This window comes from Moschus berezovskii, chromosome X, assembly GCF_049115385.1.
Source record: "Moschus berezovskii isolate FMDL1 chromosome X, NW_MosBer_1.0, whole genome shotgun sequence".
Taxonomy (NCBI): Eukaryota; Metazoa; Chordata; class Mammalia; order Artiodactyla; family Moschidae; genus Moschus; species Moschus berezovskii.
Genome location: NC_142488.1, coordinates 17,877,325 through 17,894,817, shown reverse-complemented (window position 1 = coordinate 17,894,817; position 17,493 = coordinate 17,877,325). Strand labels below are relative to the sequence as shown.

At 36.3% G+C, this 17,493-nt stretch overlaps 1 protein-coding gene across 3 annotated transcripts in view; it reads right to left on the bottom strand.

The window, feature by feature from the left end:
• The window catches only part of CDKL5 (cyclin dependent kinase like 5), a 181,999-nt gene that overhangs the window by 31,310 nt on the left and 133,196 nt on the right, over positions 1 to 17,493 (bottom strand). For all 3 annotated transcript variants that reach the window (XM_055437908.2, XM_088833609.1, XM_055437909.2), the window contains 5 exons: positions 17,147 to 17,206; positions 14,336 to 14,426; positions 10,682 to 10,871; positions 4,500 to 4,580; positions 1,658 to 1,809 (listed from right to left, as the gene is read on the bottom strand). In XM_055437908.2, coding sequence (XP_055293883.2) covers positions 1,658 to 1,809; positions 4,500 to 4,580; positions 10,682 to 10,871; positions 14,336 to 14,426; positions 17,147 to 17,206 — 574 coding nt within the window. The remainder of the gene's footprint in view (positions 1 to 1,657; positions 1,810 to 4,499; positions 4,581 to 10,681; positions 10,872 to 14,335; positions 14,427 to 17,146; positions 17,207 to 17,493) is intronic.

Here is a 17,493-nt window from a genome sequence, read left to right as displayed (position 1 = left end):
TTTACTTACAATTTCTATCCTTGTCTGCTTCAAAAGGGGATTTGGTAGGGCTCCTCAAAGACCACATGAACCACATCCTCATGACCACACACATCCTCCTTGATAGATCCCTAAAGAGGGCTCCCAAGGAGAGCCTTGGACCCCATTGGGTATCTCTCTCAACTAAGTTATTAGAGGACGAATACACAGGCCTCCTTTTATGGTACGGTTACACTGCCAATCACTATAGCACAAATCTTCATCATCAGTCTACTGAACTTTCTATCACTGAGATTCTTATTCTTTGCAAATATAAACTAGAAGAGACAGGTGACAATCAATGTAGAAGGGAGACAAAAGCACCTGAACTGGGAGTGACCCCAGATAAGACTCAGGTATAAATGTGATGCTCTTGAACTCAAAGGAGCAACCATATGATGAATACTGGTCCTTGCCTGAGTGCACTGATCTCATGGAAATGGACAACAAAGTGAACACCAACTTAGTGAAACAGAATTTGAATCTCCTCCTAGGCCTCCTTGAAAAAAAAAAAAAAAACAGGTAAGAATGGTTTATACGATGTGAGGGAAACAATAACCAAACCAGTCATTTTAAAGAGAGTAACCAGCTATAAAACACAATCACACCATCGTGGTTAAACAGAAAAAACACAGGGTAAATGGTTAGTGCTTATTTATAGCTATACTCACAGATCTAAAAAATACCAGGTCTTAAGCTTTCAAAATTCCAGTTGGTTAAGAACAATTGTTCTATGTGGAGAGAAAGGGGGCACATGGGAAGAAAAAACTTATACTAGGAAAGCTAAAGAATTATTGTTTTCTACTTCTCCAATAGTAGATAAGAGAAATGATTTCCTCCAATAGTAGACAAGAGAAACAATTTCCTATCTTTCAAATTTAAGCAATTCTAGATGACAAGACCAGCTTCCTGAACAGGAAGGACACTGCCCCTGTAAATGCAGCCAAGAGAAGTAAGGAATGTTGCTTTTGGAGAGAGAACCTGATCACAGGGTCCAGCTCCTTGAGCCCCTCCCCAATCTTCTACCCCGCAGGAAATACAGGGTTTTTTAAAGATTATGCTGAAAATTACATCAGAAAGCATCAACTTTAATCACTACCTAGCAAACTGATTTTACTATTTCTATATTCTTATTTTTATGAAAAACTAGTTTCTCAACTCAATGGTTAAAAGACAGGAGCAACAAAAACACAAGCCCCTGCTTTTAAGCCAGAACTACTCGGTTCTGATGCAAAGGATGTCTCAGGTGCCTTCCCACCATCCTGTGTTTGGCATCCTCCTCTCCCTTCAGGAATCCCTTTGCCCTCACCCATCCTTCTTCCTCTAGGGATCACCCCTGTCCCATGCACATAGGATCTTCGAGTTCATGAGGCCAGAAACTTCCCTTTGTTGTTAAACCATGCTACCTTTCCCAGGGAATGCATAGGTTTCCCCGGGGAAAATCTTGTAAAAGGTAAAGTCTCTAAGACCCACATAACTTTTTAATTGTGGTTCTGAATCATGCAAAGCATAAGGAAGATATTTTTGAATACGGAGGGCTTTCCTTCTTTTCTCTAATTGCATCATTTGAGCAGCCACCTCTTCCACCTACTTGTAAGACCAATATTGCATCTGTATTTCCTTAAAAGGGAATATTTACCTATTAGACAAAGTGCTGCTTTCCACATGGTAAGGTTTTCTTTTTGCTGACCTTGAAGGGGAGCGATCCAAAAGCCTCTGGGTTTGGAATGTAGGGTGATTCAAACACTGTTCTGTCAAGTATCTGTCAGCTGGGTCCAACTTCAGTAAATTCTTAGGAAATAAAGTTAGGATTGGAAAGAACATCACAAAGTCAAATTTAAACTGTAATAAAAACCATATTTCTTTTCCTTATAGAAGAAATGCATGGTCATTGCAGAATATCTAGTAAACACAGTTTAGTCTAAAAAATTTTTTTAAAGGACCATCTAAATCACTCATAATCTTACCATTGCTGTCCTCTGGAAATATGCCCTTCCAGCCCTTTAAAAAATATCATGTATATATTTTTTGCTTTTACAAAATCTGGCTTATATTACACACAAGTTTTGTATACTGTACTTTTCACTTCCTAATTAAAAACATTTTTACAATATAATTTAAATATTTAAAATGTGTTCTTAAATTTTATTTTTGGCTGTACCACGCAGCTTGTGGGATCTTAGTTCCCTGACTAGGGATCAAACCCAAGCTCTTGGTAGTGAGAGTGCGGAGTCTTAACCACTGGATTGTCAGGGCATTCCCTAAAATATATTTTTAAATAAGTACATATTCATATCAAAAAGTATACACTCTTCGTTTTTCTCTTGTCCTCCTCTCTGGAGGCAGGCAGCCCATTGTACATGTGTCCTGTGAATCCTTCCACAGGTACTTTGTACATATCTCTATCTGCTCCTTTTATTTTATCCAAATACACACACACACACACAATAGTCTGCACTTAAGTCTTTCCACTGAACAATAGATCTTAAAGAGATTATTCCGTATTAGTAATTCTATGTACTATCTTAGGTTGATCGATTACCTACAGGTAATGCTACCCTAAGGAGCATTGTTTTCCTTCTTTTATTATCATGAACAATGATGCACAAAGAACTTTACATGTTTTAAATGACTATATGGAAGTTGGTGGTATGATTTATTTAATGATTTATTGTTGGATGGCCAGATGGCTGCCACTTTACAATATAATAATTAATGCTTTGATGTATACCTGAAATCACTGCATACGTTCATTATCCCTTGCACAGGACAAGTTCCCAGATATCAAACCCACAACCTCTGTATTGGAAGGTGAATATTGGCAGTGGGCTGAATGGTAAATATATTAAATGAATGACAATTCAACTGTTCAACTTTCAAACTGATGTAAAAGCATAACAGTTCAGATTATTGTCATATTTTTATCTGTGTTAGTATTTACCAGGTACCACATTTGACACTGGGTAATTACATTTGGTAATGATTTAACAAAAGTTCAGTTATTTTTGACTAAAAGAGACAAAAGGCAGAAAACATGAAATTGTACTTCAGTTCTTCTATTTTACTCTATTTACATTTTAAGTTACCAAATAATTAAAGCCCTGATAAATAAATATTGACTATGTGAAAGAACAGATTGACATAATCCAACTGATTTAAGAAATAATTTATGCCTAATTAATCTTAAAGAGCCTTGAGAATTTTTTTTTAAATAGCATCTCTCAATCTGTGTTCAGAAGAACACAAGTGCTGTAGCATTTTTTTAAAAGTATTTAGTATTTAATTAAATTTGGGAAATACTTCTTGACTGTGAGATTTCTGAAAGCCTTCATAAGTTAATGAACATTGTGAATCTCTAAGAAAGGTTACCTATGTGGCCTTTTCCAAAGGCTACGCCCCCCTCCCTCACCTCTACCCCCACACCTATTTACACAGTGTTCCTTGGAACACAGATTAACACAGTTTTAAAGCAGAGCAAAGTTCTAAGAGTGCTGCGCAGCAACTTCCAACTGTGCTAAGTATGACTTTAAAGGCTCTGTGCAGTGTAAACTCCTATGTTTCTGACAGTTGACTGAATGGGCATAAAATAAAATTGATCCATTAGCCAGGATCTTTTGAAGGTCTACTACTATCAAACTAACACTGGCTGCACTGAAAGCTGGAGAAATGTGAAAAAGCAGTTCTTACTGAAGGGGCTAACCATCTACTTGGGTAGAAAAGCTTGAATAAAAAATTGTGAGAACATTTTCAGTAGTCCAGAGCACGGAGAAATTCTGGACAGGGACACCAGCAGGAGGAAGAACACACATTCTGCTCTTAGGTGATTTCTCTCTCACTGGCTCTTCATTTGACAAACGCAAGATTACTGCTGTGAGAGAGAAATCACCTAAGAGCAGAATTATGTTCACTGATAAAATAATCTTATGGGAGGCCTTGAATATGCAAAAAATGTTAGAATTTCTTTTCTTTCAACATTCATTTTAAGATTTGTTTTTAAAACATTATGCCTGAGGACTTCCCTGGTGGTCCACTGGCTAAGACTACACACTCCTAATTCAGGGGGCTAGGTTCGAGTCCTAGTCAGGGAATTAGATCCTACATGCCGCAACCAAGACCCAATGAAGGTAAGAAAACAAAACAAAACATTACACCTGAATAGCTCAAGTGATGAAAAAATTTTAATGATTTTCTTGTTATTTATATTTAGATTGTTATTATTCTGTCCATTTTAGCAATCTAATTTAGGTATCTCATAGTCCTGTCTAGACAGAATGTTATAATATCAGATACTGTTGTGATTTTAAATGAATTGCACGCCTCTTCAGAGGACACAGTCCTCCACTATTCACCACTGCACTATATACTACACACCTGTTAACAAAACATTTAATTCATAAAAGCAGGCTATGGTCACATACAGACACAAGAGAAACCAGAAACCAAAAGACATTTTGTACAGATAACACATCAGCTTGTCCCACCTTCATTAAGTCAAGTAAAACGCTGTTTAAAATTCCAAGGTATCTTCTCTCCAATGACTGAGGATGGTTAACAGCTGGAAACTGTAACAGCAACATGACAGGAGTATTAGCACATGGGGAAGGGTATGTGTGTACATGTGCTTTGAGTGTTGGGGAAGGTAGCAGAGGAGCAGAAGCTAGTGCCCTAGTGCCAAAGTTAAATTTATTTCACATAAATTTTGGTGTCTATATATTGAGCTTGGGATTAATAGGACTGGGTGTTAGATAACAGGAAAACTCACAAGTGAAACTTTAATCAGACAACACTGAAGCATGTAAAATAAAACAAAATATAAAAATATAAAAATTTGAAGCTATTCAGTTTATACAGTATTGCCTACTTATACAGACAATTCTTACACCCTTTTCACAAAAACATATAATTTACTTCTGAACATTAGAGAATTAAAAAGAAAAGGCTAGTACCTGAAAGGCTACAGAAGTAAAAATAATGAATTCAGACACACGTTCTATTATTGCTTTTAATATACTCTTTGAATGACCTGTTTTTAATTTCTTACTTTATGTAAGTTGGAACAGAAGGCAAACAGGCTCCTAAATTAACAAATGTATTTTTAAATAAAATGAGGGGAAAGGGTCAAGTTTATTCAGATGCTCTGTCTTTCCCTCTGCCAACTCACATTTCACAATATCTAAGTAGATGGTAAAATATTAGAGTCTAATGCCATGTATTCCCCCCCCAATGAGAGGACTAGTTTGTTTTTAATATGTATTTCCTTTATACCAATATAAGAAGATTTCAAAGTTGAATATCTCTAAACATGCTAAATAAGCGGATGAGAAGAGTAGTAATGTAGAAAAATTCAAACAAGGTATTAAGATTTCATCTGCACACAGTGTCACAGTGTTAGGTATGGCAGGAGATACAGCATATGGGTAAGACCAAAACCCTGCATGTAAACAACCCTCAGTCTTGTTGAGAAAGCAATCAGTACAAAACTTCATAGCCATAAATTCTAGTTGAAGCTCAGCAAAAGGAGAGGCCAAGGTGGTTTGCAGCTGTAGAAGAATCCATATATAGATAACATCTGAACTAGCTTTTGAAAGATCAGAAAAAATGTGAGGACAGAGAAAAGTAGGACAGCACCTCCTAGACAGAGGACATAGAAGGAATAACATGAACTTAACACAGACACACAGGCAATAACCTAAAACACATTTCTGAGGGAAGTGATGCTATGCAAGGCATTTCAGCAATTGTGATGCTACTTATTTCAGAGATGAAGAAGGTGATGATCAGAAAACTGAAATAAATGGTTCAAGGCAGGTTACATAACTAAAAAGCAGTAAAACTAGTATTTGTACTCAGTGATCCAAACCCACATTCTTTCTAAACATGGGCACCTTTCCTAAAGGAGGTACAGAGGTTCCTCTGGATGTTATTGGAGCATTAAATATCATCCCAGAGAGAGACACCTGTCATGCTGTGATAAAAGACTCTATACTAGTAGATTTTAATTAATATTGTGCTTATGAGGTCTATCTTATGCTACCAGATATCCCCTCTTCCTTTTTTGCCAAAAGTAACATTTCATCAATAAGAAAATTAATGCCCAAAGTCAAAAGGTATTAGAAATATGATTGTAAAACGACCACATAAACTCTTAAAAGATTAATTTATGTCTTTTGAATGAAAGACACCATTCTCGTGTGTGGTAATCTGACAAATCAAAACTCAAGCACAGAAGTTTAAGGTATATGTCAATCAGTAGTTTGTTTCTTCTCCCCTTTTTTTCTTATTCACATGGCCAATATGACACAGTAAGAGTGCTATTTACTGAGCACTTACTATGCTTCAGGCACTGGTCTGGGCATTCTCTTGTTGTTCGGTTGTGTACAACTCTATGCGACCCCATGAACTGCAGCCGTAATGTTTAATCTTCATAACAACCCCATTAGGAGGTAATTCTGTTAGCATAATTTTACACATGAAGAAAGACAGGCACAAGAAACTTGCCCAAGGTCATTCAAATAGTAAGTGTAGAGTCTAGCTTTGAACCGCAGCAGCTTAACTCCAGAGTCTACGCCCTATATTATGGGATACCAATTGTTATTTTTTCAAAATAATGCATATTATTAGAGCAACATCTTGGTGATTTTCTAATCTCTACACACTGAAGCAAAATACAAATCACACTGAACTGGTTACTGGTGAGTCCATGTTTCACAGCAGCCACCATTCACACACCCTGTATGCTTAGCTGAGAACATCTCAGACATTCTCAAGTAAATGATAAAAGAAGACTCTTCCCACAAAAGATGTGGTTAAACCTCCAAAAAGATTAAACTAACTTAGTTAAAATACCACAAACACTTTCAGACTAAAACATAAAAACATTAAGGTCTATAAAAATCAGAGTCAGGGAAGCAGCAATTTCTCCAAAGGATATTTACAGACAGTGTCATCATGGACTGTCTAGCATTTAAATATTATTTAGTGAGGAGGTCTGTGAACAAATAGGACCATAGACAAAGGAGGAAAAGATCTCCCTTGTTTGGCCTATCTAATCCAAATGCTATTCATTCTTCAATATACATTTCAAACTGCACAGCCTCTATAAATCATTCCAAGTGAATCCAGCCAACTTTCCAGAATCTTTAATATTCTCAAGGTCATAACTATATTTAGATGTATCAGAGAACAGTATAATGTAGTAAAGAATGCAGTATTTTATTATATACTATGCTTTATTATAAATTGTATTGTTTTCTAATTATTTTATGCACAAAAGTTTTAATTCTTCAGCTAGTTTACAAGTTTTTAAAGCCAGGTACCATGGCAGATCTATTTATACTCTCTTCAGAGAATCCAGTTTAAAGCCTCTTTAACCAGTCAAAGAATAAGGCAGCCAGAAGACCAAGCTTGATGCTTCAGTTCAAATATTTAATCATTTAATAATATTCAACCTAGTAAGAGCAACTCTAGGTGTGTTGTGAATATAATCGTGGCCATGAGAGCTCATTTCTTTAAGGAATCCATTAGTCCAGTGAGGATACATATTTTCAAACAGCTTTAAAAAAATTTGTATTACAATTAAAAAAAAACTGAAGTATAGTATGGATTTACAATGTTCTGTCAAATAGCTATTTAAAAGAGACTGCTATGTGTGCTACCAGAGTGCTGCAGGAGCACACAAGGGGAAGGGAACCATTCCCCCTGGAGGAGTCTAGAAGGCTTCACGGAAGGAGGACACTTGACCCGAATCTGGGGGAGGAAGGATGGAGAGCTTTCCAGGAAGTGGGGTGAATATTGGGAGAATTATAGGAAAAGCAGCATTGTAGAAGCAACAAGGAAATGGTGACAAGGTCAATGTGGCTGCAGCGCAAGGGGTATGAAAAGTTGGGAGACAGGCTGCAGGGCTTGGAGCAAGGGGTTTTTAATGCTACCTTAAGGAGTTAAAACCTAATAAGCTATGTGTAGAGCCCAGGGACAGGGGAGCCTGGTGGGCTTCCGTCTATGGGGTCACACAGAGTCGGACACGACTGAAGTGACTTAGCAGCAGCAGCAGCAGAGGTTTTTAACATAAAGAAGACAGAATTAAACATGCAATTTGCAGGAAGATTCTAAAAGTAATGTGAAGACTGTAATGAAGAGAAAAACTCAGAGAAATCAGTTTGGGAGTGGCTGTTCAGGTAAAAAGGGTATGAGTGAAACAAGCAATTAGAGATGGAGAGAGGGAAATAGTTGAGCTTGATTGCTGATAATGCAAATTTTTGATTCAAGAGATCACTCAAATATTCGAGTCCCTACTACATGTGCTAGACTGGACTAGATGTTAGAAATGCAGCAATAAAACAGATGATTTCTAACAGTTAATAATTAAAAAATAAAATAATTTCATTCCGTGGTAAGTGCTATGATAGAAAAAGAAAAATGCTATAGGAGAGACCAAGAAGGAGGTGGGGGAAGTTTGTTGGCAGGTCAGAAAAAGGTGTTCTTGGAGATGAGACTTACAAAATGAGAAGGGGCCATGCAAGGGAAGCGCCTTCCTGGGAAAAGGATGCTACAAGTCCCAATCTCATGGAGCTAGAACAACTTGGAGATGTTTATGGAAGTTAAAGAAAAAGAAAGGTTAAGTGTGCTGAAAATCTGGAAAGGGATGGGAATGGAGAGACATATGAGCTGAAGTCAGAGAGCTAGAAGGGCCCAGAACAGGCAAGGTCTGATGGCAAGGAGTTTGGATGTATTCTCATTGATACAGGAATTTATTAGTTATGGCTCTCTTTATTTCTGTTGGTATTGTTGTTCAGTCGCTAAGTCATGTCCCGCTCTTTGCAACCCCATGGACTGCAAAATGCCACGCTTCCCTGTCCTTCACTATCTCCTGGAGTTTGCTCAAATTCATGTCCATTGAGTTGGTGATGCTATCTAACCATCTCATCCTCTGCTGCCCCCTTTTCTTGCCTTCAACCTTTCCTAGCATCAGGATCTTTTCCAATGAGTCAGCTCTTTGGATCAGGTGGCCAAAGTACTGGAGCTTCAGCATCAGTCCTTTCAAAGAATATTCAGGATGATTTCCTTTAGGATTGACTGGTTTGATCTCCTTGTAGTCCAAAGGACTCTCAGAGTCTTCTCCAGCACCACATTTTGAAAGCATCAATTCTTTGGTGCTCAGTCTTCTTTATGGTCCAACTCTCATATCCATACATGTTCAGTTCAGTTGCTCAGTCGTGTCCGACTCTTTGCGACCCCATGAACCGCAGCACGCTAGGCCTCCCTGTCCATCACCAACTTCCGGAGTTCACCCAAACCCGTGTCCATTGAGTCAGTGATGCCATCCAACCATCTCATCCTCTATCCATACATGACTACTGGAAAAAACATAGCTTTGACCATAGGGACCTTTTTCGGCAAAGTGATGTCTCTGCTTTTGAATATACTGTCTAGGTTGTCATAGCTTTTCTTCCAAGGAGCAAGGGTCTTTTAATTTTATGGCTGCAGTCACCATCTGCAGTGTTTTTGCTTTATTTTTTGAATATATTTTCCTTTGTGCTGGACTGAGGGCAAGTCCTATTTATTTTCATATATTCAACATCTAGTATGACAAATGATCAATAATTGTTGAACTATTTGTACCCTAATTAATTGTCATATTTTGGCTCTTTTTCAGCTTACAAAAGCAAAAGTAAAAGGAGAAAAGAGAAACTTGCCTGAGGTAACTCAGACAGATTTGGAAGAGAGTGAAAGCAGGAAGGGGATGAAAGAAATGTTTGCAATTCTGTTCCTTTCTTTCTTCCACACTCATTGAGCCTAGCAGGAGGGAAACTGTGTTGGGCGTTCATGCGTGAGGAGGGGTGCTCTACAAAGTGAAATGAATTGAGGCCAGAAAGTCAAAGGAAAAAAACAAAGTGCTCTGTAAATGTCAAGAAAACATGGTTTGAGAATTATGCATTTAAGAGAAAGAAAAGAAGTGGTGGGGAGCTTATTTTATAGTTCCCACAAAGGCCACCAACTGGCATGTTGGCCCAAACAAGGTAGTTGAAAATGGAAAAAGTAGCTTTGGGGGTAGATGGAACAGAGAAGCAACCTATAACTGGCCACTCCAGTAAGATGTCCCTCACTTGTGGAAAGTTTATACTTTAAGACTCTTTTTAGCATATTCTGAAAGCAAGTTTAGCACACAGTTAGCAAGTCTAGAAAAGGCTGCCCAAGACCAAACCCTAGTTTGAAAAGATATGTTTCACTAAACAGGTCATTCTCACTAGAACAGCACCTTTAATATGAGTATTCATAATCTTCCTCAAATCACTACAAATGTTTGCTCAAATAAGCAGTAACCATTTATACATTTCTCAATCTTTTGAGGATGCTAAATATTTTGCATAAAGAAACATTCTGAGATAACCAAAGTTTAGAATAATGCATACACTAAAAAAGAGTTTGAAAAACTGGAACTTACAAGTGAGAAAAATATTAACAGTTCACACTTTCAAATTTAGATTTTTTAAAATTCACAAATACTCTATAAAATTCAAAAATAAAATATTATAATGGGGATTATAAACACTGTAATGGAAAAGGAAAAAGTATTTGATGGATAGCTTAGCATTTCATTGTGCAATGAACAATGATTTAAATACTACTGTACTGATTTCATTTGGGTTTTAGCAAAGCCTCTTACCCGGAGCCCGTGAAAGCGAGGATTACTATAGAAGAGCTTCATCTGCTCAGATGGAAGTGGTCCTAGCACCTTCTGAATGGTAAAAAGTTGGTCAATTTCACTTTCTCCAGGAAATAAAGGCTGTCCATCACTAAGCTCCCCAAGAATACAGCCAACTGACCACATATCTACGGACTTTCCATAGGGAGCTCTGAAAAGCAAAGGGAGAGATTATCTTGGCAACTGAAGGAATAAGTTTTAATAATTTCCAAACTATTTTGAACAGATTCAAGATTTAAAGCGTATTTGGCTATTTAAGGAGTTTAAAAATACCACATGGACAAAAGTGAGGCTGAAAAAAAGGAATTATGAATATCAAAGTAGAAATTCAGAACACAAGTGAATAAATGTAAGCAAATAAAGCCATCAGTTTAATAACAATTTAGTATATACTGATTTGAAATCTATTTACATCCAGATATATATGTTGATTATTAATAAGTTAATAAACCCTAACAGCAGCACACACATCTGATGAGGGTTACCACTCACCTGGAGAATGAAACGCTCCCAAGAAATGTATTTCCTAGGTAATTATCCTTTAGCTCTTTAAATGTCAACAAGTTATACTGATTCATTTTTTGAGTTCAGTCTATTAAAATGTACCACTGACTTATGTGTCTTCTTAAACAACAAACATTTAAAATTTAACCTGTTCTGATTGCACAGAGTCAAAACAGCTAAGATTATGCTAAACTTTATTGGATTATTTCCTTGAATCTATTTGTACCCTTTGTTTGTGAAGCTTTATGACAGGTATCTCCCTCAAAGCATTTTTTTCACTAATTGAGGGATTTATGGCTATCTTTCAAGGTATGAGTTTACCAGAGGGTTTTTACTACCGTTGCCAACAGGCTAGATATAAAATCTACGTATCCCCCCAAAAAGCTTTATGTATATACCTGAATATCTATAGCCTCAAGTCAAATTACATATGACAGATTAAGAAACCATATTTTTCTTTCATTTAAAACATAAATTATCTAAATCTTAAGAAGGAAAAGCCAAAATACAGTACCTGAAAAACCAAGGAAAGAAATTCTAGAGTGTCATAGTACTATGAAAGTGAAGTCACTCAGTCGTGTCCGACTCTTTGCGAACCCATGGACTGTAGCCTACCAGGCTCCTCAGTCCGTGGGATTCTCCAGGCAAGAGTACTGGAGTGGATTGCCGTTTCACATACTCTAAAGCACTTTTAACATAAAAGAGTATGCGTCTAGGATAGTAAATCATTATATCAATAAGTCAATATTTTATTTATCTCATTTCCTCCCATAAAAACCGAAGAACCATATCAGGAAACTTCATTTAGATCTTTTTGGTAGCTTGTTGGAAAGGGAAGGATACTGATCTTTCTTTCATACAAGTATGAGAGAGGAAAAACCTGTGCTAGGTGGAGAAACTCAAGGAAAATCTTTACATACCCATGATAAACTATTTTTTCTTATGTCAGCTAATTTGAATAATTTATGCAGCTGTAATTACTTTGAATGTCAAGGACAAAGTCTTGAAAATGTACAAAAATCTGTAAATTCTACATGTTGTCCAAATATCAACCAATTTCAATGGGATTTTTATACAAATAATATGGTTCTTCAACTAGTACTTGACAATCATTTAATTAGCAATATTCAATTTGGCTCAAATTAGTTGGAGTCCTCATCTACCTTTGGTAGCTCCCATATATCTCTAAATATAATTTCAGTTTTCTAACATGTATTATTAGGCAGCAAATAGTCTCTAAAGTTTCACGTTAAGGCTGTCCTCAGAATGAACTCAAGGACATTTTATAGACAAAATTATAATGAGTCCCTCTACCATATTTGAATCCTCAGATGGGGGTCTAAGAATGATTTACTTCAAATTCATTTCCTCTTTGGCAAATCCTGCCCAGTAAATTCAAACTCCCAATCCCTCCCCAAAGAATGGACACATGAATGGACAATGAATTCAAGTGAGTCCAGACAGAGGTACACAGAAGAAACACAGATGACACAATAGAAAATCAATCCTAAATCCAAGTTTAAAATGAACACAGAAATTCTAAAATCTATCCACCCAAGGAGGGATAATAAAGTGACTAGCCACCATTGATTTCAGAGGATGAAGCAGAAGCTTTTGATTTAAAAATAAATAATAAAGCTTTCAGTAACTGACACCAATAATTCTTATAGGCTCTAGGTCCGCAATGAAATAAGAAGTAACACCAAATAGACACTGGGAAATCAATTGTTAACTTCAAAATAATCTTTCAGTGAGTAACTTAAATATATAGTCATCATGATCTTCAGAAGAAACAGAAATGTATATTTCTGTTATATAAAAAGTATCTTTATTTACTGATTAAAAATTTTTTACTGAAGCAGAGTTGATTTACAATGTTGTAAAAATTATCTTTAAAAAAATTAAATTTATCATGTCCCCTAGATACACATATGGCACACTAAAGAGATGAAACCTATAATTAATGCAATGGTTATCATTACCACCATGTCTAATTTTATTTGTAGAGAGTGTCTTCTATCTCAATTCTTTGATGGTCCCCAAGAAGAAAATACAATCTAGGATAAATAAGAAAATACTACAAATACAATAGGTAGAGAATTATTAGTGAGAATATGTGATGGAGACCAAGACTACAGGCCCCTTCTTAGTCTCTAAAGTTTAAACTTATTAAAAGGAAGAATCTTATCGGATAATGGTTTTCTGGTGTTGATAGGTGAATGAAATGGCTGCCCTGGTAGCTATAGCACTGAAAGTGGGAAGGTGGCACAAAGTGGATGAATATGACAGTGTTGCTGAGAACATCATCAATGGACTAGTTTAAATAGCCATTTATCATCAAACAGGATTTACAGTGCTTGGAAGAAAAATGGTAGTTGGTTAATATTTACAGCAAAGTGGCTAGGCATAAGAGAGATTCCAGAAATATCTGCTGAATGCATGAATGAATGAACAGATAAGCCAGAATGTCAAACTCTCTGGATAACCACATTTTTAATGTGCAAGACTATTAACAAAGGTGGCAGCAATAATCCCCCCCATTTCTGTATACCTGCCACTTTGTAATGTGACTCTGCCACTCCTCCCATCAAGTTTATTCCTCCATCCCATGAATCAGAGCATAGACAAGTAACATGCTTTGGCCAATGAGGCAAAAGTCATGCAAAGATGCTTGAAAAAACACTTTTGCTTTTGGGCTTGCCCTCTGCTCCGTGAATTCTACTGCTATTATGTGAAGAAACTTGGACTAACCTCCTGGAGGATGAGTCCCCATGCAACAGAGATGGTTTGTCCCAGCTGAGGCTCCCTAAAACCAAACAGCCTCCAGATGACTTGCTGACTGGAGCTACACGAGCAATTCCAATTGAGACTAGCAGAAGAATCAGCCGGTTGAACTCAAATAGCTGATTCCCCCAATCCATTGGCACCCAGAATCATAAGCAAATAAAATGGTGCTTGTTTTATGCCATTAAGTTTTTAGGTTTGCTATACTGCGACAGGTAACTGGCATTTAATTAACTCAAGTTCTTATCTTCCACAGATAATCTCAAAGTTAACAATAGAGGGTCAACAAATATGTAGATGTTATTCTATTCTGGGAAGGTAACTCACCCAAGTAAGAGTTCTGGGGACCGATACCACCTGGTGGCCACGTATTCTGTATAATTAGCATTATTTCCTTCTGATAAATTCCGAGCAAAACCTGAAAGACAGCAAAACCCAAAAGTGTAATTTTGAAAAAGAGTTAATTTCATGCTGACAAAATATTTCAGTGCTACATTAATATCTTAAAGGAACATCAAAAGAATATAATGATTGTTATTGAATGGGCTGTTTATTAACATGCCCTTATTATTTAAAAAAGTTAGTCCATTGTTCATATGTGAACTAAAATATACAATGTAGTCACTACAAAAACAGTCTCTTCTCTCTAATAAATAAATCCATGTTTTCAAAGTCTTTGCATGCTTTATAAGCATTCACAGAATACTTTTAAACCAGCTTTTCCAATAAATGCAAATCTTACAAAATGAAGACTCCATAATAGCCAAAAGTCAAAGTTAGCATGTTGCATTAGCATGTTGCAGATAAGTCATTAATTCGGCTATGTGGGACTTAGATAGTATTTCTGTATCTATTGGTGCTGATCAGCTCCGAGCATTATGTAAACAACAACAGTAAGGGTTGGCAATGATGGAAACAAAGCAGGCCAAAATGATTTTTATCTCCTAATGAAACTGAGAAGCATATTAGGGATATCTTAATTACCTGACAGACTCTGTTGCTCCCCCACCTCCCCAAGTAACAATCCTTTCAAAAGGTCTTGTGGCCACAAAATAAACTGGAAGGTAGGTTAATCACCCATCTAACTCACTGAAAGCCATATAGGTTCACTGTAAATAGTCACAGAGAACCAGAATATTAAAATTAAAGGTGAAAGTTGAGGAATATGTATATGTATGGCTGAGTCCCTTTGTTGTTCACCTGAAACTATCACAACGCTGTTTATCAGCTATGTGCACATGCGTGCGTGTGTGCTCAGCTGTATCTGACTCTTTGTGACCCCCTGGACTATAGCCCTCCAGGCTCCTCTGTCCATGGAATTTTCCAGGCAAGAATATTGGAGTGGGTTACCATTTCCTACTCCAAGAGATCTTTCTGACCCAGGGATCGAACCCACATCTCCTGCTTTGGCAAGCAGATTCTTTACCACTGTGCCACCCAGTTATACCCCAATACGAAATAAAAAGTTAAAAAAAAAGTTTCAAGAATTAGAAAATACTGTTTCTTAAAGTAGAACAGTAAAAAAATAAAAATAATCACAGCAACAAAACAAAACCCCTAACTTCAGTTAATCAATACTTCTTTATAAGACACATTTGGAAGAAATATTTATATTTTTTATTGGGATTCTTCAAGCCATGCTCTGGGAGGGAAAACAATTAGGAGGTTTTTGTTGGGGATGCACAGGACACAGAATGCCACATGTGGTGCCTCCATGCGGAACTTCCTGACAATGTAAAATTGTCTTTTAAGAAATGATGCTAAACTAAGGATACTCTTGTATCATTATTAACTATTCTAAACACACCTCTTTTTAAACTTGCTTTACCAGTTTCAGCTCCTAAGTACTTCTTAACACGTTTAGGTACAGCAGGACTTTTCTTTGCAATATTCCTTATCATAAAATACTAAGAAAATTAAGTCCTATAAAACATTTTTCCTCAAGCAGACAGGTTCATAATATTCAAACTCTTAAAAACCAATAAGTGAAAACAGTTATACATGCTTCCAATTGCTGCACTGGCCAAAACTGGTCCTTCTACAAAGTGAATTTTTAGAATGCTTCTATTTCTCTCACCTGTGCAATCCATATTCTAAGTACTAATCTAACTTCTCCTTATAAGGAGATACAGGGAGATAAAGATACCAGGAGATAAATGAGAAACCTCCTCATTTATATATAGAGATTCACACTGTATTTGTGATTATATTTAAATACATGAAAAAATAACATTTTTAAAAAGTTATTTTTTAGCACATGGATTAGGCAAAAATGTAAAATTTTTTAAATTTTAAATCATTTTAAAATAAAGTGACCCATGATGCAGAAACCTAATCTATAATTTGAAAACTTTTCTGAATTATTTTAACTTAAATTTTTAATAGCACATAATACAGAGTTTTATATATATGAAAAACAATACACAATTTTCTACTGTGATACAGTACAACTCAAAACTTCCTTATATACTCAACCAGGAGCTGGAATATCATAATCAATTAATAATACCTTGACTGAACATTTAAAGGAGATAAATGGAATCATTCTAAAAATGTCTCTAACCTTACAGATATATAACTATCACATATATATTTACATAGTTATTTTTCAGTGTTTATGATTGTGCCTACAATATTTCTATCAATATTTAAAATATTAAAAAATTTTTTTTATCCTACTCAAGCCAGAAGTGGAGAAGGAAACGGCAACCCACTCTAGTACTCTTGCCTGAAAAATCCCATGGATGGAGGAGCCTGGTAGGCTGCAGTCCATGGGGTCGCAAAGAGTCAGACACGACTGAGAGACCTCACTTTCACGCATTGAAGAAGGAAATGGCAACCCACTCCAGTGTTCTTGACTGGAGAATCCCACGGACGGTGGAGCCTGGTGGGCTGCCGTCTATGGGGTCACACAGAGTCGGATACAACTGAAGCGACTTAGCAGCAGCAGCAAGCCAGAAGGTCATGATGGTATTTTCTAGAACATTCTTTCTCTGGAGTCATTAAATACTGGGCTTATGAATATATACTAATTAAAGTCAAAAGATAAAAAATACTTTTAAAACACCTGTAAAAGCTATCTATGTGTTATTTTAAATTAATTCTGCACTTACAGGACTCAATTTCTTTTTAACTTACCAAAGTCACATAGTTTCAAAACATCATTGTGGCTGATTAAGAGATTTTCTGGTTTTATATCTGGAGTATCAAGATTAAAAAACAATTATTAAAAATTGGACCATGTACACTGTTAGATCATTGTAATGGCACTTAATTAGAAATAGAGTAATCTGAACAGAAAACTGTGGTAGTAAAAAGCAGAGTAACACATTTTATAACAGTACACAAAAGTTTCAATTAATTTTGTTTTGAGAAACATGCAGACCACAATTTCAAAAATATTTTTTCCCCTTAAATTTTAAAGGCGTTGACTGGATCTCTGAAAGGAATTTAAGGATGACTGAATCTAGGTTACCACATTTCAA